Here is a 24,593-nt window from a genome sequence, read left to right as displayed (position 1 = left end):
TGGTACTTAGAAGGTGTCATGGACAAAGGAGAGAAGGAGCCATGAGCACTGTGTAAGGTCTTACTACATGGAAGATTTATCTTTCTAGTTGTATATTTAAAGGTTTTATTGTTATAGGTTGTTCACAAGTCCTGATTAATTTTTTCTTTAAAAAATACATTTTTTTTCTTAAATGTTTAATCTTGTGTTCTGATAAAGGAAAACTTTCTGACTTGATAGTTTCTGCATGGTTACCATTTGTGTAAAGACACATTTTGGTTTTTGTATATCAATCTTGTAAATGTGCTCTTCCTGAATTCTATAGGTATTTCACTTTTTTAAGGTGATTTTCTTAAATTTTTTTAGATAAATAGTTATATCTACAATTGCTAATTTTTCTTCTTTCGATATTTGCACTGTTTTTCTTTTATCGAATCGCATCAACTAGTACTTGTAGAACAGTGGTAAACAATGATCTGAAGAGAAGGGCAGACCCTGTCCAGAGAAAGTTTGATTCCATCCAGAAGGAACCACAAACTCAAAGGTGCAGGGGAATAATGGAACGTGTGGGTTGGGTGACTTCAAGGAGCCCGCATGGCAGGAGGCAGGATGTCCTGAGGGGGAGAGGCTGGGCTTGGAGAGGAGCAGATCGTGGGACACGAGGTGTCTGCATGAGGGTTTGCAGTGCTTTCTGTGGACTGTGGTCACTGCGGCTTCTGAAATAGGGTGTGCCATGGTACGCATGCACAGGGACCAGCCTGCGTGTGACAGCCATGTGGAAAGGGACCGTGCACAAAAGTGGAGGCAAGGTTGGAGGCAACAGACTGCTCCAGGGACCCAGGAAAGAACTGAGCGAGGACAGCTAGAGCCGTCTCTGGGTGGCTGACTGCTCTGACTGGTGAGAGAGGGAGAAGTGGAGGAAGACAGAGATATATTGTGTAGTTTATCCAGAGAGGGAATTTGGACATAGTGAGGGGACGTTGGGATCCAGACTCCATCTAATGGCAGGGCCTCCCCAGGCTGGCCGCCGTCTTCCTCTCCAGAACTCTCTCCCTGCTCCCTTTTAGCTTCTAGATTTCTGGCAGCACAGTGCTTCCTTCCTTCTGTGGACACCCCGTGTGCTTTCCTTCTCTGAGTCTTTGTGACGTCGGTCCTCCATAGCACGCCTTCCTCACCACCGACCCTACACGTCCACATCTTAAGCGTCTCCCAGGGCCTGCTCTTACACGTCTTCCTTCTCCACCTTCTCCTTGTAACTCTTAGAGTACATTATCTGTTTCTTTCCTGAAAGTTGTAAGCTTTTCTAGGATATTTCTAATTTACCTTGGTATTCATCATAATACCTATGATAATTTAATTCAGATTAGCCCTATGATATATAAAAGGGGGAAGGAAGGATGGAGAGAGGGAGAAAGGGAGACAGGGATCAGGATCCCAGATATAAGCCAACCAACACTTGTTCACAGGCCAACGTGATATCCGTTATTTTATTTGACCCTCATCCTGCTGGAAAAGTAGGTAAAGTGACGCTGTTTCTCATCTGTGAAATGGTCATAGTGAGACTGACTCACCGTGTCTGATGACTTGTCCAAGGTCACATAATTATCAGGTTGTGTAACTGAGAACCAGGTCTTCTACCTACAACTCACCCTGTGTGGCCTGTGGGGTTCTGTGGGAGCCATTAAGCCTCCTCTGGGCCGTTCCCAGCATATGTGCAAGTTTAAGCCAAAGAATATCGCGTGTGTTCCTCTGCAGGAGAACTCACAGGTGGTGGTCATGACTCAGAAAGTGTGAAGTCGTGGGACTTTATCCTGGGCTTTTCTCTAGAGCACCAAGAGAAGTTTAATAAGAATAAATGGTTGGAATTTTAGTTCTCTTTATAAGAACATGGACTAGGAGAAAATATGAAATTTTGCAGTTTTTAAATAGGTGTTTTAGTTGAGGACAGAATGGTTAAAGTGGAGGCTAGGGTTGTAGCTCGCTGGCAGAGCACTTGCCTAGCATGTTCAAGGCCTGAGTTCATCCTCAGTGCCTCAGAAATGGGCAGGGCCGGTGTCTGAATGCTGAGCTCTCAACATGGGAAAAAACATGAGCATAAAAAGCAAAGCTTTATGTATAACTAGGAGAGCTCTTATGTATATCTTTCTTTAACTCTTTCTTAAATGGTCCTTTTTAGGAGACTTTGGTGTCTGTCATGCCCCAGGAGCTTAGGTGATGAGACCTGATTTAAAGCAGTGGCCTTACATTTCTGTATCTTCAGAGAAGCAGTGAACAGGAGGCCTGAGTGCTGGTGATTTATAGTTAATTTCCCCCCCTTAGAAACATTTGACCAACTCTAGATGGGGCTACTCTGAGCCCAGTCTGCAGGGGAGTCTCTCCCTAGATTCCATCAAATTGACAGTGTCAGGCACCCAAGGTGGGAGGAGGTGTGGATCGTGGTCAGTAAATCAAGGAATGGTCTGTGCTTCTCAGAGATGTGCTGTCGGAGTCTGCCCGGAGCTGAGAGTTCTGTTGGCCAGATGCAGCTGCCTTAACTTCATGTGAGAACGACCTTGGTGTGAGGATGACAAATCAGTGTGGTGTGGCCTTCAGAGGACTTCTGTCACCAAGTGCTTTGTGGTTCTTATCTGTAAAATGAGGCCGATTACATGAGCCACACAGGCCACACCCTCAGAACATGATGGAATTGGCCGCATTCGTTCTCGACCATAGCCTGGAAGCCGTGGGTCTGTGTGGATTGGAGGCTTGGCCCTGGGTTTTGAATGGTCTCTCAGGAAGGGTTTCTCACCACTGTCGAGCTTCATCGCCACAGAAGGATGCGTGTTTTTATTGTTAATTTTCTTAGCTCCTAACATCTAGGCTGCCTGTATTTTTTACCTTCTGTTTCTCTGTCGTCTGATCTTTCTTTCCTTTTCGCACCTATCAGCAAAGCTTGGTTATCATTCTTCACAGTCTACTCTGGCTTTGCTTCTGTGGTGCCATTTCTGGCTTTGCAGAGGCCTTGGCAGGCCTTTGTCCTTGAATCTGGGGCTAACCAGGATAGCTGGATCTTTCCTCAGTCTCCCTCCTTCGCCTTACCTTTGCTCCACCAGATACAAGGAGATATGTAGACATACACGTTAAACTGAGAATGTTCGGGTTTCTGGCATGTGCCACTAAAACAATATATTCTCAGTGACAATTTAAAAAAATCAAATGTAATGTAGCCCCAGATTATGTAGTGAAGTATTTCCTGTGTTATTTGTCTACAGTATGAATTTGCAGCCCATATTATCAATATTTTTATTTTCTCTACTCTTTTGATAGGACCTTGGGTTTCTTTCAAGTTTTTCATCATAAGTAATCCAAATGAAGATACACCCCATTTTTCTGTTGTGCATTTACCATACTAGACCTGAAACAGAAAGGGGAGGTTGGAAATGTCCTCATTGATGAGAATTCAGAGAAGTGACTTGAAACAGATTACTGTACCCATCATGAGCGAGCTTGTGCCAGTGGAATCTAGCCAGCGTGACACCTTGACTGCCATAGTCTTGGATCAGGGCTGGGGAGTGGCGGAACCCTCACCTGGCATGTGTGGGGCACTGGGTTCCAGCCTCATCACCACATTAAAAATAAATAAATAAAGATATTTGGTCCACAACTGAAAATATATTTTTAAAAACGCCTCAGATGACAACTGCATATTCACGTGGACCTCTTCGAGCCTCAGCTCAAGTCCAGTTTTTGAAGAGGGAAAGGGCAAGGGATCGGCTAGGTGAGAGTTACACAGAGCAGTTGATGGGCAAGTCCCGTCCATAATATCAGAATCAGAGTTGGGGGAAGAATGTGGGAGAGCTTTTGGGGGCTCTTGCAGCAGCTCTCAAGTGTTAGTTTACATTAGAATCTCCTGAAAGACCTGTTAAGGTGCAGAGCCCTGCCATTTCACCCCAAGATTCACATTAGCTGCGTCCGGGGCGGAAGTCTAGAATTTGCATTTCTAGCAAGTTCCCAAGTCTTGGGTGCTGATGCTGGCTGATCTGGGAACCATATTTTGATGTTGAATGATTTATTGTCTGTATCCTAATTCACTGATGAGAGAGGGCTTGCTTTCGTTCTTTCTCTCTTTCTCTCTTTCCCTTTCCCTCTTTCCCCCTCCCTATCCTCCATCCATTTCCTCTTCTTGACCCCAGGGCACCTATGGGAAGCATCCAGAGATTAGGTTCAGGCTGCATCTATTTCAACTACTTGAAGAACTCAGGGCTGCCTGTGTTTAGACGTCCAGACAGCGGCCCTCGCTCATGAGGGTTGTGATTGTACAAACAGCTGAAAATGTCACTCAGCTCTGAATACTAACGAGCAATAGATCATCTGCCAGCTGAGGAAGTGCCAGCTCAGATGTATGAAGCAGAACTCTGAAGTTGAAAAGGTACCAGGTTAACAGTCTGTTAGCTCAGCTCAGCGCCCTTGAGCTTCCAGGCTGTGGAATGTTTCTCTGGAATTCGGGAGCGTCCTGTGCCCCCAGGAGGCCTTCTTGGCATATTCTCAGACCCTTCTTCTTGATGCCTAGACATGGTAAAACTATGTATGGAATTTAGGAATTTTTGCTTGAATTTTAGATAACTTTAAGGTTTTTGAAATCTTTGTTTTTAGAGACATCATATTTATTGGATTCCATTGCACAAGTGGTCCAGGACACTACCCTAAATTCTAGACCTTTCCATGAGGGCCATTTACTTCTGTGGAAACAAGCTAGACAGCCATGGGTGATCAGCAGTCAGGGAATAAGGAAAGCTGAGCTGGGTCTACAGTAGGAGCATTGGCTGATTCTGGTCAGATACAAAATGGAAAAGACTGGGTCACAAGCCAGGTCTGGGTGGAGCATGTATAAAGAATATGAAAGGACAAACTTAGGGATGTTGCTACGATGATCCTGTCAGTCAAATCCTTTATACGAGTATCTAGGCCCTTCCCAGTAGAGACAGGATAATATGCCTGGTTAGGGTATTTGTATCTGTGTGGCCACCCAGCGGTGATGCTGGATGACTTGTCACAACTCCTGTCCTTGGATGTGGTCCTGTCTCCGTTGTTTACTTGTAGTCCACTTTTGCGGCTCTGGCTTTCCTGGGTCAAACCCCTGCTTCCTGACACCCCATGGCTTGTGGATAGGCAGCAGGTGGAGTAGTTCTTAGAGCATGTGGGAGCTTGGTCTCCCAGCAGGGTCATCGAGAACACACTCACAGTTTTGGCAAAGGCGTCCTTTGTGCACCAGCTCTCACTTATTAGCACATCCGTTCCCTTCCTTTGGTTTCAGGAGCCACTGTGGTTCTCCCTTGAGGTCTGCTTAGGTGATTTACACACAAGCCACCAGGAAAACACAGTGGTTAAGTGTTCTAACCTTAGGATGCCTGGAGAGGAGAGGATCTCAGCCCAGGGCCATAGGGCCCTGGAGGTGATGGAAAGAATGTAAGCAGGCATCAGATACTGAGCCACAGGGATTTATTTGGGAAGCAAGGAATACACACTCGAGGGGGAGCACAGGCTGTCTTAAGAGGGAGATGTGCTTTTGGGATTGGGGGCTTTTAAAGGAAACATGTTGAGGGGTGGGCACGGGAAGGTGTGTGGGGATGACATTGGTCACAGTTGGTGGTGTCTGGCCACCTCAGGATCCTTAGGGTGATGTCGTCTCCGTTGTCTATCAATACGTCACATTGGGTAAGTACCCATTAGGATGGGTTTCAAATTTCCCTGTGTTCAATCTAGTCTAAAAATGTGTACATTAGGGGCCAATTTTCCTAAGTGGGTGAATTTCCAGGAACGTTGAGATTGTGGATGAAGATTTGCAGATTCCCAGGATGAGGGAGCCCCAGGCCTGGCAGAGAACTAACTGGCTGGGGGGAGAGGCCCAAGGAGCTCTGGCCTGAAGCCCCTGGAGGGAAGGTCCAGTCCCCTCGGCCTTGCTGTGTATCCTGCATACCTGTGTTTATTTCTTTTAGCCTGCCTCAAGGAAATGAATCTCCAGTCCTAATATTTCTATCCTTTTACATGTCTCCAGATCAGTAATATTTGAGTGTAATTTTCCAAAAAATGGGTCATTATAGCTATAGATTAGAAAAATTTCCACATTGTTTTTATTAGAGGTTGATGATTCTTGGCTTTTTTGGCTTCCCCCTTTTTTCTCAGCAATATTGCTTTTATGTTTTAAAAATTAGTTTGGCTTAACGCATGTATTCAAACAGTCAAAGTATAGAATAAAAATTAGGGTTTGTTCCCAGGGGCAGCTGCTTTTAACTCAGCTTTCTGCTATTGATTTTTCTATTTCCCCACAGAATGTGTACAGTGCAGTCTTTTCACTTTTTTACTGAATGTCCCCTGGCTCCTTCCAAGTGAGCAGATTTTCCTGTTCTCTCCCCTTCACCTGCACGATGCTCTCCTCCCATCTTGCTGTTGACTGTATCCTCATTTTTCAGTATATGTATTGTGTGCATTTTTAGGACTATATAAATATTATTTTCAACTAAACCAAGTCCTAATGATTAAATTTCCTTTCATTGTTTTGCTCCAGATCAAAAACAAATTTTTATGATTATTAAAGCATATTAATTATGCAGAGCAATGGACTTCATTATGACATTTCCATACATGTATATGTTGTGTTTTGGTCCTGACCCCCTCCCTCCTCTTCTCTCTGGCCCTCCTCTGTCTCCCCTCCCCTTCCCCTTTCCTAATGGTCTTTCTTCTGCTTTGGGGTCACCTATTGTTGTTGTTTCCACATGTGAGAGAAAGTGTGATATTTGACTTTCTATATCCAGCTTATTTCATTTAACATGAAACTCCATTTCCATCCATTTTCCTGTAAATGACATAATTTCACTCTTATTTACTGCTGAATAATACTTTATTGTGTATGTGTACACACACACAGACACACACAGACACACCAGCTTTCTTTGTCCACTCATCGGTTGATGGGACCTTGGATGATTCCATTTCTTGGCCATTGTGAATGGTGCTGCCATAAACATGGGTGTGCGTCGGGTATCTCTCTTATATGCTGATTTCATCACCAGGAGTGATGTAGCTGAATCATATGTGAGTTGGGTGTGTGGTTTTTGTTTGTTTGTTTGACCTCCATTCAGTGTTCCATGGTGGCTGGTGGGAATTTACCATTTACAGTTCCACCAGCACTATGTAAGGATTCCTTTTTCTCCACGTCCTCGCCAGCATTTGTTACTTTTGTTGTTGATGATAACCATTCTGACTGGGGTGAGGTGATACTCAGTGTGATTTTTGTTTTCATATCCCGGGTGGCTGGAGATGTTGAACATTTTTTCATGTATTTATTGGCCATTTGTACTTCTTTTCAGAAGTGCCTGTTCGGGCCATTTGCCCATTTTTGATTAGATCACTTGCTATTTTGCTGTAAGTCATCTCTTCCCTATTGATTGTTTCCTTTGCTGTGCAGAAGCTTTTTAATTTGATGTAATCCCATCTGTCAATTCTTGTTTCTGTTTCCTGAGCTGATTGTCCTATTCTGGAAGTCATCGTCTCCATTATCTTGACGTGTTTCCCCTGTGTTTTCTTCTAGGGGTTTCAAATGTTCAGGTTTTACATTAAGGTCTTTGATCTATTTTGAGTTGATTTTTGTACAGAGTAAAAGATAGGGGGTCTAATTCTAACCTTCTCACATGTGGATATCCAGTTTTCCCAGCATCGTTTGTTGAAGAGGTTTATCTTTTCCTCGCTGTATGTTTTTAGTACCTTTGTCAAGAAATTAGTTGGTTGTTAATACATTTATTCCTGGGTCTAGTGTCCTTTCTTGTATGATGTTTTATTTCCAGGGATTTAATAGTTGCCTTTTTTCTTTCTTTTCTATGGTCCTTTCACTAATTAATTTTTGCTAAATGCTCAGATAAAATAGAAAAAGGATCCAGCACAAATAAATCACAGGTTTCTTCTTTCCTTTCCCTTCCCTTCCTTCTCCCCTGCCCAGCCCTCTGCCTTTCTTCCTGGAACCATCTCTCCTCTGGTCCTCTGGGGTCTCCTGCTCCGTTTGGGCTGGTCACTCTCCAGGTCTCTTGCACAGTGTTCATCCTGACCCTCAGTTTGCCCAGATTCCAGGGACCCTTTCTTTCTCTCTGCTTTATTAAATTCCTTATTTCCAAATTCCAACAACTTTTTTTCGCTGATTTTTTTCCAGTAGTTTCACAAGAAAGGGACTATGGGAGATAAATTTTCTGTGTCCTTACATGTCTGAAAATGTTTTTATTCTGTTTTATATTTGATTAATAGATGGACTAGTGTAGAATTCTGGTTTAGGTGGATTTAATTCACAGTTTTAGAAATATTTCTGTAATGTCTTTTTGGGGGGTGAGGGGGCGGTGGGTACCAGGCTTTGAACTCGGGCGCACTTAACCACTGAGCCATACCCACATCCCTATTTTGTATTTTATTTAGAGACAAGATCTCACTGAGTTGTTTAGCACCTCTCTTTTGCTGAGGCTGGCTTTAAACTCGTAATCCTCCTGCTTCAGCCTCCCAAACTGCTGGGATTACAGGCATGAACCACCGAGCCCGGCTTAATGTCTTCTTAACCTTTCCATTTTATTATTGAGACATGGAATGTCAGTTCTGACTCCTGGTCTTATATATGACCTTATTTTCCTCTTGGCAAATTGTGTTCTGAAATTTTATGATGATATATGCCCTGGGGTGAGTAGTTTTTGCTAAGAGTACTAATGTAGGCCTTTTTAAAAATGTAAATTCATGTCTTTCACTTCCAAGAAATTTTCTTCTTTTATTTCTTTATTTTCTTCTGCTATTACACAGATGATGCATGTACTAGATTGATCCTTATTTTTCTTGTCTTATTATCTCTTGGTTTTTTTGTTCTAATTTTCCAGACGATTTTTTCCCTTGGTGTTGTCTTTTAACCTTTCTTGAAATTTTGTTCACTTGTAACACATAAGAGGGTTTTTGAAATTTCTAGTTAATCTCTTTATAGCTTCTATTCTTGTTTTAAGGAGGCAGTATTTTCTCTCTCTTTAGATATTACTGTGGTATTGTTTTTATTTTTCTTGAGCTCCTTTTGTTGTTCCCTTTAATTCCCTTTTCAATATTTTGGTTGTTACTTTTTTACTAGAAGCTTCCTTCAGATACCTGGTGATTGCTGGAGTCTTCTTATTTGAAAGCAGGCTCTGAGGGCCTGTAGGGAGTTCAGTGCTGGGCTAGTCTTCCCGACGGATGGCCTTTACTTAGGCTGGGAAGTTGGGGACTGGTTGTTTGTCCAAATGTTGGTGTTTTTAGGTTGTTTCTTTTGGACAAATTCCTTGATCCGGAGAATCATCTTTCTGCCCTTGGAGGGGGAGGATGGCTAAGTCTGGGCTATGAGGATCTAGGGAGCTGGATGAGGAAGGAGACAGTTCTCATCTTTCATTTCACAGATTCTTCATCGACTGTTCGGTGTGGTGCCTCACCCAGCCTTGCATGCCTGGAGTCTGGGAGTCTGGAATTTCTCTAAGTTATTTCCCCAGAGTATAAACCTCTCTTCTTCTGCAAAGGTTGGGTCAAGAGTCGGCCTGTCAGTGCATGTCGAGTTTAAAGAGTCTTGGGGCCAACTGTACCTCCAATTCCTGAGTCTTGTTATTATCCTTGAAAGGTTTAGCTGACTTGCTTACTCTATTTATTTGTATTTGCTTTGCTATGTAGTTTATTGTTTTTCTGTCTGTATTTCACTTGTTTAAACAAAGTTTCCCTTTTATTTATTTAAGACAGGGTCTTGCTATGTTGCCTACCTGTATCTCAAACTCCTGGGCTCAATTGATTCTCCTGCCTCAACCTCCTGAGTGCGGGAACTATGTGCATGTGCTATCATGCCCAACTGAAAATCTGTTTTTGTTTGTTTGTTTGTTGTTTTTGGTGGTCCTGGTGATTGAACCTAGGGCCTTCGCATGGCAAATAAATGCTCTATCCCAGCCCTGTGTTTTTAATTTTAATTCTTTATTTTTACATAGTTCAGAATTAAAGTTCAAAAATGGTATGGAGTGTTTCTGTACACCCTTCATCCAGATTCCTCCATTGTTAATAATTCATCACAGTTGCTTTATCCTTTTTCTTATGTGTGTGTTTCTGAACATTTTAGAAGTTGCAGAGGTAATGCACTGTCACACCTAAAACGTTCTCAATACAGAAATACGATACAGTTATCAAAAGCATCAGGAAGTAGTATTGAGTTGTAGCTCAGTGGTAGAGTGCTTGCCTAGCATGTGAGAGGAGGCCCTGGGTTCAACCCCCAGTAGTGCAGCGGTGGGGGGAGGGGAGTTAAAAAAAAAATAAAGAGGTAAACATTGACACATAGTATTATTATTTAACTATAGACATTATTTAGATTTTGTCAGTTAGCCTAGTGATGTTCATTATAGCAAAAGAAAATCTTAGCCCATGCATTACATTAAATTGTATTTTCAGCCTTCTGTAGAACAGTTTCTCAGACTTTCTTTGCCTTGCATGATATTGACATTTTTAAAAAATAACATGTTAGTTATTTTGCAAAATGTCTCTCAATTTGAATTGATCTGATGCTTTTGCCCAATTTGATTCAGATTATACATTGTGGGCAGGAGTATCACAAAAGTAATGAATTCTTGGGGTATCATTTAGGAGGGTGGTGATGTGAATTTGTCCCAATGCTGATAATGATAACTTGAGTCACAAGTTTCTTCTGGGTTTCTGCAATGTCAATGTGCCATTCCCTGTCGTCAGGTATCTCGTGAGGAAGGAGTTTGAGATTGTGCCAATAACCTGTTCCTCTTCAGACCTTCATCCCCTGACTTTAGCATTTCTTGAAGATTCTTGCCTGAATTGTTACAGTAGCTGCCAGTTATTGCTTTTCTTCTTATGTTCCGTCCACTTTGGAGTGATGTTTCTTCTTTAACTTGAGGATTTTACCTTTAATTCGTTTGGGAAAATTCTCATTTCCTCTGTGAATATTCGTGTCTGATTCTCACTCCTCTCTTCTCTGGAATCCTATTGAATTTGTGTTAGATTCTCCCGTTCTCTCCTGGCCTTTTGTTTTGTCAGTTTCACTTTGCTGTTTCTTGGATTTTCTTCGTTTTCTTTTCCCTCTACTGCTGGATGATATTTTTCACATCCATTTTCCTGTTTCCTTCAGCTGTGACTAACATGTTTTTACCCATCTGTAGTGATTTAAATTTCAGAGTTTGTAAAGTTTGTCTGGTTCTACAAATCTGTCTCCCTGGCCTTTATTCCTGCTGTCTTTTTCCCCCCTTATGTTTTTGATTCCTTCTTTATATCTTTAATCATTTGGGACATTTACTTTATATTCTCTGATTATTTTCTGAGTTCCGTGTCAGATCTCATCTTGTCATTCATCTTCTGCCTGTTGCTTTCGCTGTGTTGTTTCTCGATAGGTTTTATGATTTGAGAACGTGAGTTCATCTTCCTTAAGGTTCTGTGGAGATCTTTACAGCCTGGGGTAAAGGGATATTTCCCAGGGGAATTATTTGTTCACTCTTTTTTTTTTTTTTTTTTTTTTGCTTCTTCTAGGCATTCCAGAGGTACCACAGAGATAAATCACTTTCCACCATTAATTCCTCAGTTGGTGTTTTCATTCTACACAGAGTTCATTAAAGCCCAGACATGTATGAAGACTGACTTCTGTTAAAGTTACTAAGAGGAACCTTCCAGCCCCATCAGTACCCCAAGCTCAGGTTCAGAAAGGAAAGTGAGTTTTGCTGCTTCCCCATACTAGTTTCAGGCCAGCCTCTGATAGCACAGGTCTTCAAGAGGTCTAATTTATGGTTGGGCACAATGGTGTATACCTGTAATCTCAGCAACTCAGGAGGCTGAGGCAGGAGGATCACAAGTTCAAGGCCAGCCTCAGCAACTTAACAGTACCCTAAATAACTTGATAAGACCTTGTCTCAAAAAAAAAGTAATAAAAGTGCTGGGGACTTAGTGGTAAAACCCCCATCCACCCCCCGGGTTCAATCCCCAGTATTAAAAAGAAAAAGAAGTTCTAGCTTATGTGTAAGTCTCACCTTGCTCTTCTAGGGCTCAAAGTCCTGTCTGCCCTGCCAGCATCAGCAGGCCCAGCTGCCACGCACCCCCCACCCCATGCCTCCAGCCCACCAGTCCTACCTGGTCAGCTCATCTAGTTTTCTCTTCGGTTTTGGTCCAGGGACTTACCTTTTTTCATGGCCTCGGCCGTATATTCAAAAGGATTTTATTTATACTCCATCCTGCATTTCTGTGTGTTCTAGAATTATCTTCAAGAACTTTTTAATGCTGGTCAGTAGTGGTGTCCTTGCCTATCCTTTGGCCCTGAGGGTCATGCCTGCTTTTCAGAGAGAAGCAGGGGGGACCATGGCAGACAAAACAGGAGGCCTTGTTAGAATTCCAGGGAAACTGAGCTTAAGAAACAACCACATCGTGGGGATCCTCCTTCCTACTCTGTAGCTTTAATGATGGTGGCTGTGCCCTTATCAGCTGAACACTGAACAAATACATTGATTTTCTTGGTCATGACTGTGTTGGTGTTTTGAGTGTGGGCGTCCTAGGCTGTAATTCAGTCATTCCCAAGAGTTCCTGTTTTCCAAGCCCGAGAAGCCAACCAGCTGCCAACACACATTTTTACACCCGCGCCCGAGAATGAGCTCCTCTTTCAAACTGTGTGTTTTCAAAGCATGGGGTGGTCAGGTGAAAGTGTGAATGTGTTTACCTCTCGTGTAAAGTAGCAGTGTAAGCCGTCGGTAACACTCTTGGACACTTTGGTTCTGGATTATAGATCAGCCTTGTTTGTTTGACTCAAACAAGTTACCAGATTTTTTTGTTGAGACATTTCTTTCAGATGTTTTCAGTATACTTATGAAGTAACAGATCAGGGGAAATGGCTGCCTGTTTGAAGACCGTATTCTAAAAATAATCCAAATCTTTTGCACCGTCAAACAGCTGAACCATTATTTTTAATATATCAAATTGTAAACCAATAAAATCAATGGTGTGGCATCTTAGCCAATATCTTAAGTAATCGTACCATAGATATATTTAGTGAAATTTATTACTTGCAGACTGAGATAACTCATGAATTATTAAAAGGATCAACATATGGAGCTTTCTCTTTCCTCATTCCAAATTCTTTTAATATGGCTTATGTTGAGCCATTTAACTGGCTTCTGTCCATCCCACTGATGGAGGCCATAGCCAGATGAGGCTCTTATAAATGTCTGGCTTCCTTTCCAAGCAAGAGGAGGATGAAATGTCAACTTTTTCCTCTACTACCTGAAAAGCAATCAGCGGCCACCCTTCCTGCTCTTCTTGACAGCAGTTTGGCATTAGAGAAGAAGGGTGGGCATTTAGCCAAATGCGAATTTCAGTGCTATATAAAGAAAAAAATTGAAGTAGCTAAAACTTGCATAATAACAGGAATTTTCGGGAGGCACTCAGATGGGTTTAACCTGGAGCCTGCAGCAAGCTGACTACAGCCTAGACACTTCTGAACTGCAGGTTTTAGGCCCCTCTTTCCTGGTGATGCTCTGAGTGACTCGAGGTCTCTCACTGACTCTTAGTGCAACAGTTTGCCCATCTGTCGTGCTGGGTTTAGGGCTGACGATAGTAGCCCCAGTAGAATAGCATAACAGTTGGTGACCAGTGACCGACTAGGGTCAAGGGCACTGAGTAGGACATTTTAGAATAAAACCTGAGTTCAAAAGCATTTATTAGTTTGACCTCGTGAAGTTTTTTTTTTTTCCCCAATATTTATTTTTTAGTTGTAGTTGGACACAATACCTTTACTTTATTTATTTTTATGTGGTGCTGAGGATCGAACCCAGGTCCTTACACGTGCTAGGTGAGCGCTCTACCACTGAGCCACAGCCATAGCCCCTTGAAGGTGCAGGTTTTTTTATCTTTATGAAATCCATTATCCTTGCCTATAAAATGGGAATAATGTTTATTTCATAGAACTCTTATGAAAAATTAATGATATAGTCTATGGGGAAGAATCTTAAAAAGTAAAGTCTTGTTAATGATAAGGCCACTAATACACCGGTCCTTTGGTGTGTATGTGAGGTTGGACCCAGGACCCTCATGGATACTAACACCCACTTACACTCAGGTTCCTTTTATAAAATGGCATGCTGTTTGCACATAACCTGTGCGTACACTCCATGTACTTTAAATCACCTCTAGATTACTCCTAACCCTCATCCCACCTCAGCACTGTGTGAGTGGTTGTTATACTGGGATTGTTTAGGAAATGATGGCAAGGAAAAAATGTCTGTATGCGTTCATACAGATGCAATTTTTAAAAAATATTTTTAAACCATAGTTGGTTGAATCTTTGGATGCAGAACCCTCTGGTACAGAGGGCTAACTAGGAATGCTTAGTCATATGGAAACGTAAACTTAGAATTGGATGGGCTCCTGGAGAGGAAGATTTTGAGATTTGCAGCAGGGTGTTGTTTGTACCCAGATCAGCGCTCTTACACCTTTTCTGTTGTCTGATCCTCGTGGCCCCAACAGCAGCATTCTGTGAACCCCATGCTTATAGATTAAGGAAGTGAGCCATATTTATTTCAAGACCCACCTTATCCCCTCATTTTTTAGGTTAGGGAATGGAGGTCTGAAGGAGTGTGGCAGCTTATCTGATGTGCACATTCTCTGCCCATCCTTTCATCTGTTTTAATGTACTCCTGAATTTCCATGACAGTTGTGTTTATCGTATGTATAAACTTGGCTCCCAAATTAAATAGGAAAGACAGTGGCACATAATTGGATTTACAGAGTAAATACAGGAAGACTTCTGACCAGGCTTTTGATGGGCTAGATAGACTAAGTGGCCCTCCCAGGTGGACAGCTGAGTTGCTGAAGGAAGTGCTGTGAGGTGGCTTTCCCTGTTGTGACCTGGCTTGAGAGTGAGCTGTGTGCTGGCCCCTGAAACAAGGTGGGGCTGGCCACCCCGGGGAGCGGGAGCCACAGCCACTTTCACTGTGGAAATCTTTGCAGCTCTGGGTGATGTTCAGCTTTGCCCCATCGCTGGGTCAGGTTGGAGATGGGGAGTGGGATTGGTCACTTGGGACCTACCCAGGCGGGGAAGTCTCACAAGAGCTTCCTGAACAAAGCCAGGACTCAGAAGGTCTGTGCCTTCAGTGAGAGGATAAAGCGCACCTGTCTGGAGAACTGCAGCCCCAGCCAACCATGGTCGCCAGTTCACACCACAGGTGTGGTCTTAGCAGGGAGTTTGGTGGAGCAGGGCCCTGTGTTGCTGGGAACTGGCAGAAGCAGACACAGACCCTGCCTTGAGGAACCCACTTTCAGTCCATGAGGGTCCAGGGAAAACAAGTAGCCCATGTCAAAACCACAAAGCCAGGAAGAAATAAGGCAACATCCTATGTGAGAACCACTGGAGACACAGGCCTGGAAGGACCTCCAGTTGTTAGATATTCGATTCAGTTATTAGAAAAAAGAAATAATAGATGGAAAATGTGGAGAAGGAAAGTGACCTGGAGGTCAGAGGGATAAGGTCCCACATTGTCTAATCAGAGTTACAGAAGGAAAAGAAGAGGAAGAAGCATTTCTGAAAGAAGAATAGCTGAGAATTTTTCAGAATTGTTAGTAACACCAAGCCATGGACTCAGGAAGATCAACAAACTCAGCAGAATAAGCAAAGTGAAGGCACAGCCCGGTGGCCATGGTGAGCTGCAGCACAACAGTGGACACACGGAGCTTAAGAGCATGTGAAGGAAAAGGGATGAGAGTAGGGACATTTGACCCACTCTGATGACCCCAAAGTCCATCTTTATGGTTTAGTATCTTTGCATATCAGAGTCAATGCCTGTCACTCCAGTGCACCCAAATGTCCACCGCACCTCATAGAGAGCTCATTTGTGAACAGCTAACTGTAAACAGGTTGCAGAAATTGAGAGTTGATGACCTGCTGTCTTTCTTGGTTGTCTGAAACCTAAGAGGACTCCTAGCCTTTGCTTTTCTTCATCTTCCATGTGTCTTTTTCGTATGTAAGCTGGGAGTTTGGTATGATTTAGTATGATTCCTATTTTTCAGAACAACCATTATTGTAGGGGAGTGAACTGAATTAAAGACATGAGGCAGCAGGAAGACCTCACTCTTGATCTTTTCTCTTGAGCTAAGAGATTCTTGTTGAAGACATCCTGAGGTCTCTGACTCTCTGGTTTCCCCATTCAGCCCACACCCGAGAGAGTCCCATGGGTAATTGGGGCTGTGGAGGCTTAATGGTTAAGTCAGCACCGGCCACATTACTGATTGCCCCTTTCAAATCTCCCAGTAGCCATTAACATAAATATCATCTCACCACTTGGACAAGGGACACCACCCTTAAGCGTCAGTGATACGGTGCTGGTGATTAACCCCCTCGTTGCTGTTTGCTTCAGAGGCCTTGGGTATATCCACTGATGGGAAGTCTCTTTGAACTTAGAGGAGAAACGAAGGGGTTAACTCCTTTTGGTTTTGCCCTTTGACCACTTCAGGATGAGAGGCATGATGAAATACTTTTCAAAGTCTTCAGTGGAAACACATCATGCATAATTGGAGCAAAAAAGAATAAATCAAAGCTTTTTCCCCTTTTAGTCTGGTAATTCATAATTGAAACCACATTGAGGTAAGGGTTGGTAACTTCAAAACAGCCAAGAAAAGTGCCCTTTCTATCAAGGTAGGAATAGGTAAGGCTGCTCATTACCAGGCTCAAAGCTTCTGTGCAACAGGCCCCTTCTCTCTCTCTCCCTTTCTTCTCTGACTTCTCATTCTTTCAGGCAAAATACCTCCATTCAAATCAAATATGGGTTGACTCAGATGTCTGCCGAAAGCTGCTAGTTTCACAGGAAGCTGTGTACAACCAACCACCCCCCACCAACAGTGACCAGTGGTAGTGAGATGCTGAACCACCTGTGTTTTACTTGGTGCCTCCTGTGCTGGAGTTTGGCTGGGGTTGGCTGAGCGCATCTGTCCTAGGCAGGACAGGTAGTTGTCCTCACTCGTGACTCTACAGTCCGCACCTAGCTCTAGCAAGAGATTCAGAAGCCAGCACAAGCCATTCCTGTGCACTGTGCTTCCTGTTTTCTGTAGCCAGGATGCTCATGTAGGGCTGCTGGGACCTTTCAGCTGTGAGAAGGTGAAACAAGACCGCAGTGGGGCCGAGAGCTGCTTCTGGGTCGGATTGCTGGAGGTGCAGCTGATTGCCCAGAGTTTGGGTCTCTTTCTGAAGGGGAAACTCTTCTCCTGAGGATTGACTTCTAAGCTTAGTCTCCTAAGGACTTTCTTTCAAGACATCCTGAAACCTGAGCCACCAACTCCCTCTTGCTGGTTTGGAAAGCACCAGAGCTTTCCAGAAAGTGAAGGAAAGAACTTCCCGACTGTGGCCTTGTGACCTGATCCTTGTTGAGGCTGTTAGGGTTACTTTGATGTGACTGCAATTTAGCAATGCAGGATTTCTTATTGGAGCTTCTATAATTAATATGCATTGTCTGCCTGAGAAGTGGGCCAAAGATGAGCAAGGCAGAGGCCCGCGCACGGTCATGTAACACAACCACTGCTTCAGTTTTCTCCTTCCATCCTTGAGCAGCTCCCTGGAGTCTGTGTGGAAATTGCATTGAAGCAGGACTCCGAGATGCTGCTCTGGTGGCCGGGCCTTGCCTCTTCCCAGGCCTCTGTTGCCAGGTGCCTGTTTCCGTGCCCCTCTGGCCACAGTGGAGGTTTAATCAGGCATCAGTTAATTGCCAGCATTGTTTGCCTTTTCCCTGGCAGAAGTCAGAGTCTTGAGTAAATTACGGAGGTTTAAATTTGCCTGGTTTCCTGCAGAAAGTGGGGTCAAGAGGTCCCAGACTGTAGACACTCTCTGTGGCCAGCCAGCAGGGGGTCAGTTCTGAAGGGTATTTTGGAGGTGACTAAATGTCGTTTTTTAAATGTCCCTCTCCAGTAGGATTTTTCTCTGGGGGTTGGTTTGTTGACCTTCCCCAGTGGAGCGGAGCCTCTGTGAAGGCGTGCACCCCAATTAAAGCAGCCTTTCTCCACTGAGTTCCTAGGGCAAATGGGATTATGTCTGAGGAGGGGAAAAGCAAGCACCATGATGAGGCACCGAAGCCTCATCATGGATCGGCATTTCCTACTTACGATCTTTTGAATTAGAACATAAAGGTAGCTGTGCTAATTTATCAGTAAAATAATACTTAGAAAAGTTTCAAAAGAAAGAATAAAGCTAATTGTGTAACTTTTTAAAAGTTTCTGCCACACAGGGCTCCTCATGGTATGTCTTCAGCTGCCTGAGTCCCCTTGTCTCTGCTCCCCTGCTCGTTGGGACTGACCCTGTTGGACCTGTGGCTTCCTGCGTGTCTCTTTGAGCACCCTGTTCAGTGCGCCAGCATCTTGGGCCCGTCTGCTCCTGCTGCTCCTGCAGACGCTCAGGGCTGCCTGTCTCCCGCGATAGCTGGAGGTTGTACGGGCTTCTGTGCTTCCATCTGGGGATGCCCCGTACCTTGCTGTTCTGCTTAGAATTCTGCACTGTGATTTGCCTTTTCACCTGTCTGTCTTCCCCACCTGAATATGAGTATTTTGAGAGGAAGAAATTAGTTCATCTTTTCATTTTAACGTCATCCCCCTTAAACTCTACAGTCAGGAAGAGGCGACTAAATGAGTGGGGAGTGCTGATGCCCGTGTGCTAGGAGACAGGCAGGCACGAGGAGCCCACGTTGGGCTGAGAAGGGAGAGGGTTGGGTTTGGTTTCAGCTGCACTCACGGCCTCTGTGCTGAGCTCTTTGCTAGGTGTTTGGGTGCGTAGTCTCATTTAGTCATCGTTATTTAGGGATGTGGGTACCGTGGTCCCGTTTTACAGTTAAGGTACTGATGCTGCTCACAGAAGTAATTTCACAAAAAGAGTAAATGGAAAGAAAGGCCCAGGTGAAAGCCCTCATCAAACATCCCTATAAAATTCCATACTTTAGGGGCTGGGGTTGTGGCTCAGCAGTAGAACACTCGCCTAGCATGTGTGAGGCCCTGATTTTGATCCTCAGCACTGCATAAAAATAAATAAAATAAAGTAATTGTGTCCAACTACAACTAAAAATAAATAATTTTTTAAAAAATTCTATGCTTCAGCTTCTTGGTAAATGCAATAAAATGAACCAAGTTGGGAAACATTTCAAAGCATCCCTCATTTGAGTGTGGGCCCCTGATCCTATATATACTTAAGGAGCAGACAGAACATAACCTGGACCCTCTGGGACCCACTAATTTTTTTTCAGCAGATTTTTGAGTAGCGGTAGGTACTGTGCTCAGTACTGTGTGTTATGGCTCTTGCTTTCATAATAGCTGAAACAAAGAGTAGAGAAAAAGAGAAAGTGCTGGAAATAAAGACTATATTTGAGAGGAATAAGTAGAGGTAGAATCTAGATAAAGCAGGCCTTTAAAGTATGTGAAGTAACAACCGAGGAGGAATGATTTCCTCTAGAACTCTGGTGCTGAAGGGCTCTCAGGTGGCTTAGGTGAGACATGCAGAGAGCAAAGCCCGGAGAGAGGGTTACTCACGTGTGATCAGCGCTGGCTGCTGTTTTTCCGCTGTTGTATGTGTGGGGTGTGTTATGTGTACTGCGTCGTCTTGCCTAGGAGGTGGTGGTGGTGGTGGTGGTGGTAGAGTTTTATAGGCAGAAAATCTGAGGCACAGGAGAGCCATGCGCTTTGCTGGGTCATGGCTGGTGAGCGGAAGAACCTGACTGGGACCACTGATTCCCGCGTTGCCCCAGACACAAAGGGTCCCTTTGGAGCTGTTTGCATTTGTGCTGGCCATGTGTCCCCCAGCTGAGCACCAGGCAGCTCTTAGCGAATACCTGCACCGTGGCTCCTCTGCTGCCTGCCCACCCCCCCACGTCCATGTCATTCTGTGTTCATGGGACATCGTGGGCGAGATGTCAGTGCTATCGTGCCCCTGTGCTATCTCCCTGGCGTGCTGCCTTCTCCAGTTCTCAAGCCCTACCTGGGGGGCAGGTGGGTGGTGTGGAAAAGTTAGACACCAGGAAAAGCCACTGTCCACTTCCCTGCCCAGCATCCCTTCCTGTCCTCTCCCTTCCCTAACAACCTACTTCCCAAATGGAGCCGGCAGGTTCACCACGAGACAAGACCCATTGTCTTCTGGAGGCACTGGGCAGAACTGGGATGTCTTTCCAGGGACTCCTCGGTTTCTATTCTGGGGCATTCCTTTTCAGAAACCAAACTCCGCCCCCTCAGGGAACTTTCTTTTCTCTAAGTGTCACGATGGTATTTAGGTGTGTTGGTTTCTCCTCCCTTCTCCCCTAGAACAGACCGCATTTTGTTGGAGCTGTAATAGTTTTTCCCTCTGTGTCAGTGGTGTATTTACCTTTCTAAATGTATGTGCTCGCTTTGTCAGAGTGTCATGTATTTGGAGTGTTTATGTACTCTCGGAAGTAGTATTTGGGTGGGTTCTTGCTTGTTGGTCCATTTGATAACAGGATTCAGAATTTTCAGGAGTTTTGTCCAGAGAGGAGCTAGGAGAGGTGGAGCTGGCGTTCCCCACACTTCCCTTTCTGAAGTCTGTGCAGTAGCAGCGCGATCTCTGTATTCTGCGGGTTGGTAAAGGAGTACGGGTGGGGAGTGCAGGGAGGGCCACCCAGCTGGTGTTTTGGAGTCATGTGGCTTGGGCTGTTGTCCTCGTTCCATGACTTCCAGGTCACACAGCCTTGACTACTCTCCACTATTCTTACTCCTACAGTTCCATCACCTGTAAAAGGAAGCTACCACCATAACTGTCTTGAGCCTTGTTGTGGGTCTTAGTTGAGCTAATACGTGTCAAGCATAGTGCCTCACACTTAGTAAATGCTCAGTAAATCTTGACTGTTTCAGTATCACACATTAGATTATCTTATGCACATCTTTAAAAATCCTTTTAGTCTCTTTTCCGTTTAAAATGGTATCCATCAAGTGTAGAGCAGGGAGTATCATATCTGGAAGGCCAGGGGTGGGTTGAGGATGGTAATGGCAGGTAGACATGAACCATCCTTTGGGAATTAATTGCAGCCTAAATGTGGAGCTACTTACTGAATTCAGTTTCCATAAAAGTTGGGAAGATATGAAGAATAAGACTCAGGTAGAAAACTGAAAAGGGTTCCTAGAAATGTAGTCAGATGCTAGGGCATAAATACAAAAATCTAGGGTCTTCCTGAGACATTACCAGTGCGTAACATCATGGGAACAAGGTTGCACTGGGGAGATAACCTTTCTATTGGGTCTCTTGGTTGTGAGAGCCAATTATGGCATCCTGTGGGCACTTCAGCCTTAATGTGCTGATTACATCAGGACTCCAGGAATCCCCTCCCGTCTCCTGCAGTCCCTCCCATGTGCTGCCCATGTGCTTGTGTACATCTCCTGCCCCGCGCTGCTCCGTCTGGCAAGCAGCTGTAGTCAGAGACTGGGGATGGGTGTCCATTCGTGGTATGGATGCATGGATAGGGGACCTTGGGAATCCAGAGTGTAGAAGGCTTCAAGGAAGTGTAAGAATGACGGGGAGCACCTTTCTGCTCTCCTGGTGGAGAGGGAGTTGGTCCTGAGCTTTAAACATGCTAACCTGATCATGAGCATAATCAGTGCCATTGCGTTATATACTTACAAATGTTTAAAATGGAAAATCAAATTGTGTGTATTAACAGTTTCAAAAAAACAATAGGCCAAAACCCTTATAGTCTTTAAATAGGTGGATTATATAGTTTATGAACTATATCCCAATAAAGCTGTCAAAAAGTATAAGAACATTTTAATAAGCTTTCCCTGTTTAGTATTAGTACAAAGGTTTTTTTTTTTTTGCTTACATTGCTATGTTTAGATAATTTAATGTTTTATTGGTAGGAGAGAGATTGGATCTTTCATTCCTTTTTAAATTTTATTTTGAACAAATTTCAGACTTAGAAGTTTGAGAATTGTTCAGTGAACTCATGCCCGCCACCAAGAGCCACGCACTGTGAGCAGCGCCTCAGTCCCCTGTGCAGCAGTGCGTGCCCTGAGGTGCCCTGAGGTGGTGATAGTTCTGGGTGCTGTGTCTGCCTCTGTCCCTTTTGTTGGCCCCACTGTGCTCTCTGCTGTCTGAAGTCTCCTCGCCTCTTCCGTCTTGCGCACTGACGCAACTCCGTTTCTTTGGTAGAGCTGTTTCCTCCCTCCCCAGTGTGTTCTTTTCCTGGAGTCTCCTGTTAAGTGGATGCTGGACCTCCTGGATTTTCTCCCCTGCTCTCTCCTATTCCTCAGCTGTCTTCTTGGTCCCTGGAATGCAGTAAATTGTCTTCATCTCAGAATCCTGCCCATTTAAAGAAACTTTAAACTATCGTGTTTTTCATGTCCAAGAGTTCTTTCCGTCTTTGCTAGATCCTTTTAAATAAAAATAGCAATTTATTCTTTCTCATAGATTAAAAAAAATATTTATCTCCCCAAAGATATAACTTGCTGTTGGTTGATTTTAATTTCCTTATGCGCCTCGGGGTCTGTTTGCTCTGAGTGCCTTTTTTCTTTGCTCCTTTGGTTTCTGTCACTCCCACCAAAGATGCTCTTGAGATATCTGTGATGCTAGAATCTGTTCATGATGAAGAGGGGGACACTAAAAGCTGAGAGGAGTACTCTGTGTGGCCCACTCATGGCTGGAGGGTGTCGCCGGCAGACGGTGTGCCAGGCTGGCTGCATGGCTTCAGGGCTTGGGAACTGAAGGGGAGGAAGGCTGCAGGCTCCCCACTCAGCGGGTGGGCTGTGACCTGTGTGTTCCTCAGCTGTGCCTGTGTTCCAAGTCTGGAGCGTCAGTCTCCTCAGGGAACATAGCTGGGCTGTGGCAGAGAGTGACACTCTGGTAAGGGCAGGCTTGTGGTTCTGGGTCTCCAGCTGCTTCTGGTAGAGATTTCTGAGCAGTCCTGCCGTCACCCTGCCACTCCTCCAACTCACGAGGCACCGGGCGACCTGGCGAGCTTACCTCCTGAGCCTCCCAGGGCACCCCTTCCCAGGTCCCCTCCGGCCCTTGGCCCCTTCTCCAGCCCTCTGTGTGCATCAGCTGCCATGCTGCTGATTGGGGCGGAAGGAGGCAGGTGTGTGTTGTGACCTGTCCTGTCTAACTCAGTCTCTTCTCCGCTCCCTTTTCGCTGGTCTAGAGCCCAGGTTAATCCAGGGGACTCCACGTAGGCTGTGGGGGCCGGGGGGGGGGGTGACACTGAACGGCCACGCGGCTCTTGCCATGGTGGTGGTGAAAGCAGTCAGCTGCACGGCTGGGTTTGCCGGTGGCTGGGGTCAGCCTCCTGCTGCAGTGCCTTCCCTAACCTTCTGACCTGTCCTTTTGCAGAAGTGGGGCAGTGTGAGCAACCCGCTCTTCCTCCCGCTGATCCCGCCGCAGTCGCAGGGGTTCACCGCCATTGTCCTCACCTACGACCGGGTCGAGAGCCTCTTCCGCGTCATCACCGAGGTATCCAAGGTGCCCAGTCTGTCCAAGCTGCTGGTCGTCTGGAACAATCAGAATAAAAACCCTCCAGAAGGTAAGAAGAGTGAGGAAGATGCATTTAGGAAGCCCTGCCTCGTGCATTGGCCAACTCTCTGCTGAATGGACTGTGGATGGCCAAGTGATGCCAGTTAGTTTGAAATGAATCTCTCCCTTTGCCAATAACAGTGTCATCTGTGAGGCAGCATGACCCCGCTTCTCTCTTCCCCGTCGTCTCGTTCCTTTCTAAGGTGGCCTATTTAACTCCAAGCCCTGGCACGCTCTGTAGCCACACGTGTTTGAGGGCTGAGGGGCGATAACGATCAAAGGCGACCAGCCCTGGGAAACAGATCTCAGCCCCCGGCCATCCCAGCTGATTTGTTTACCTGGAAACTCAGTTTAAGAGGCATCGGTCTTCTCCTTCCTTATCTCAGCTCTGATGCTGTGCTGTCCTTCAAAACCCACTGAGGAGGATGGCCTCCCTTCCACAGGGAAGGCGGGCAGGCCGTGGAGGCCGGGACTCAGCTCCTCAAGGGAGCTCCAACTGCACGCTGCCACCGGGTCCTCCTTAGTCACTCTGGCCCTCGCCTTGGCCACCCGTGTAATCTGTTGGCTGGCAGCTAGGATCGCAGACTGTTTGATTAATTGGATTTGTTTTTAATTCGGGACGCATAGAGTACGTTCCACCTGCATTTGGTTTCTCATTCAGTCTGTCTATTACTGATCCTAATCCCAGGGACTTCAAAGCTCCTGCCATTTATAGCCTATTAAAGCCAGGAAGTTTCTGATGGATTAGAGCAAGGAATGAGTTTGAAGTTTGTAATGTGCACCACTGTCACCGATAAGGTCTAGTTTATTGCCTGACAGTAGTATCTGTGCTTTTTATGGCTAGTCCTTTTAATTGGTTATACTGAAGTCAGGAGAGTTGACCCTAGAAACTTCCAGTAGTAGATCTGTAGTCTGGGCCGGAATGAGACCATATTTCTGTCTCTGTTAGGCAAATCAGAATTTGCTCAATAAAATTCTTTAGTGTGTCCTGAGATGTTTGAAAAATTGTACTTCATGAGATTTTTGTTTTCTGAAAGAATCATCTGCTCTCTTTAGGTTCACAGAGTGCCAGGATGAGTGAATCAAATGC

At 44.9% G+C, this 24,593-nt stretch overlaps 1 protein-coding gene across 2 annotated transcripts in view; it reads left to right on the top strand.

Annotated features, from left to right (window-relative positions):
* Ext2 (exostosin glycosyltransferase 2) overlaps window positions 1–24,593 on the top strand; it is a 145,314-nt gene that overhangs the window by 74,893 nt on the left and 45,828 nt on the right. For both annotated transcript variants that reach the window (XM_071616288.1, XM_027936441.2), the window contains exon 9: window positions 23,324–23,513. In XM_071616288.1, the coding sequence (XP_071472389.1) occupies window positions 23,324–23,513 (190 nt within the window). The remainder of the gene's footprint in view (window positions 1–23,323; window positions 23,514–24,593) is intronic.

The sequence above is a fragment of the Marmota flaviventris genome, chromosome 9 (assembly GCF_047511675.1).
Source record: "Marmota flaviventris isolate mMarFla1 chromosome 9, mMarFla1.hap1, whole genome shotgun sequence".
NCBI classification, from domain to species: Eukaryota; Metazoa; Chordata; class Mammalia; order Rodentia; family Sciuridae; genus Marmota; species Marmota flaviventris.
This window is presented reverse-complemented; position numbering and strand designations above follow the sequence as displayed.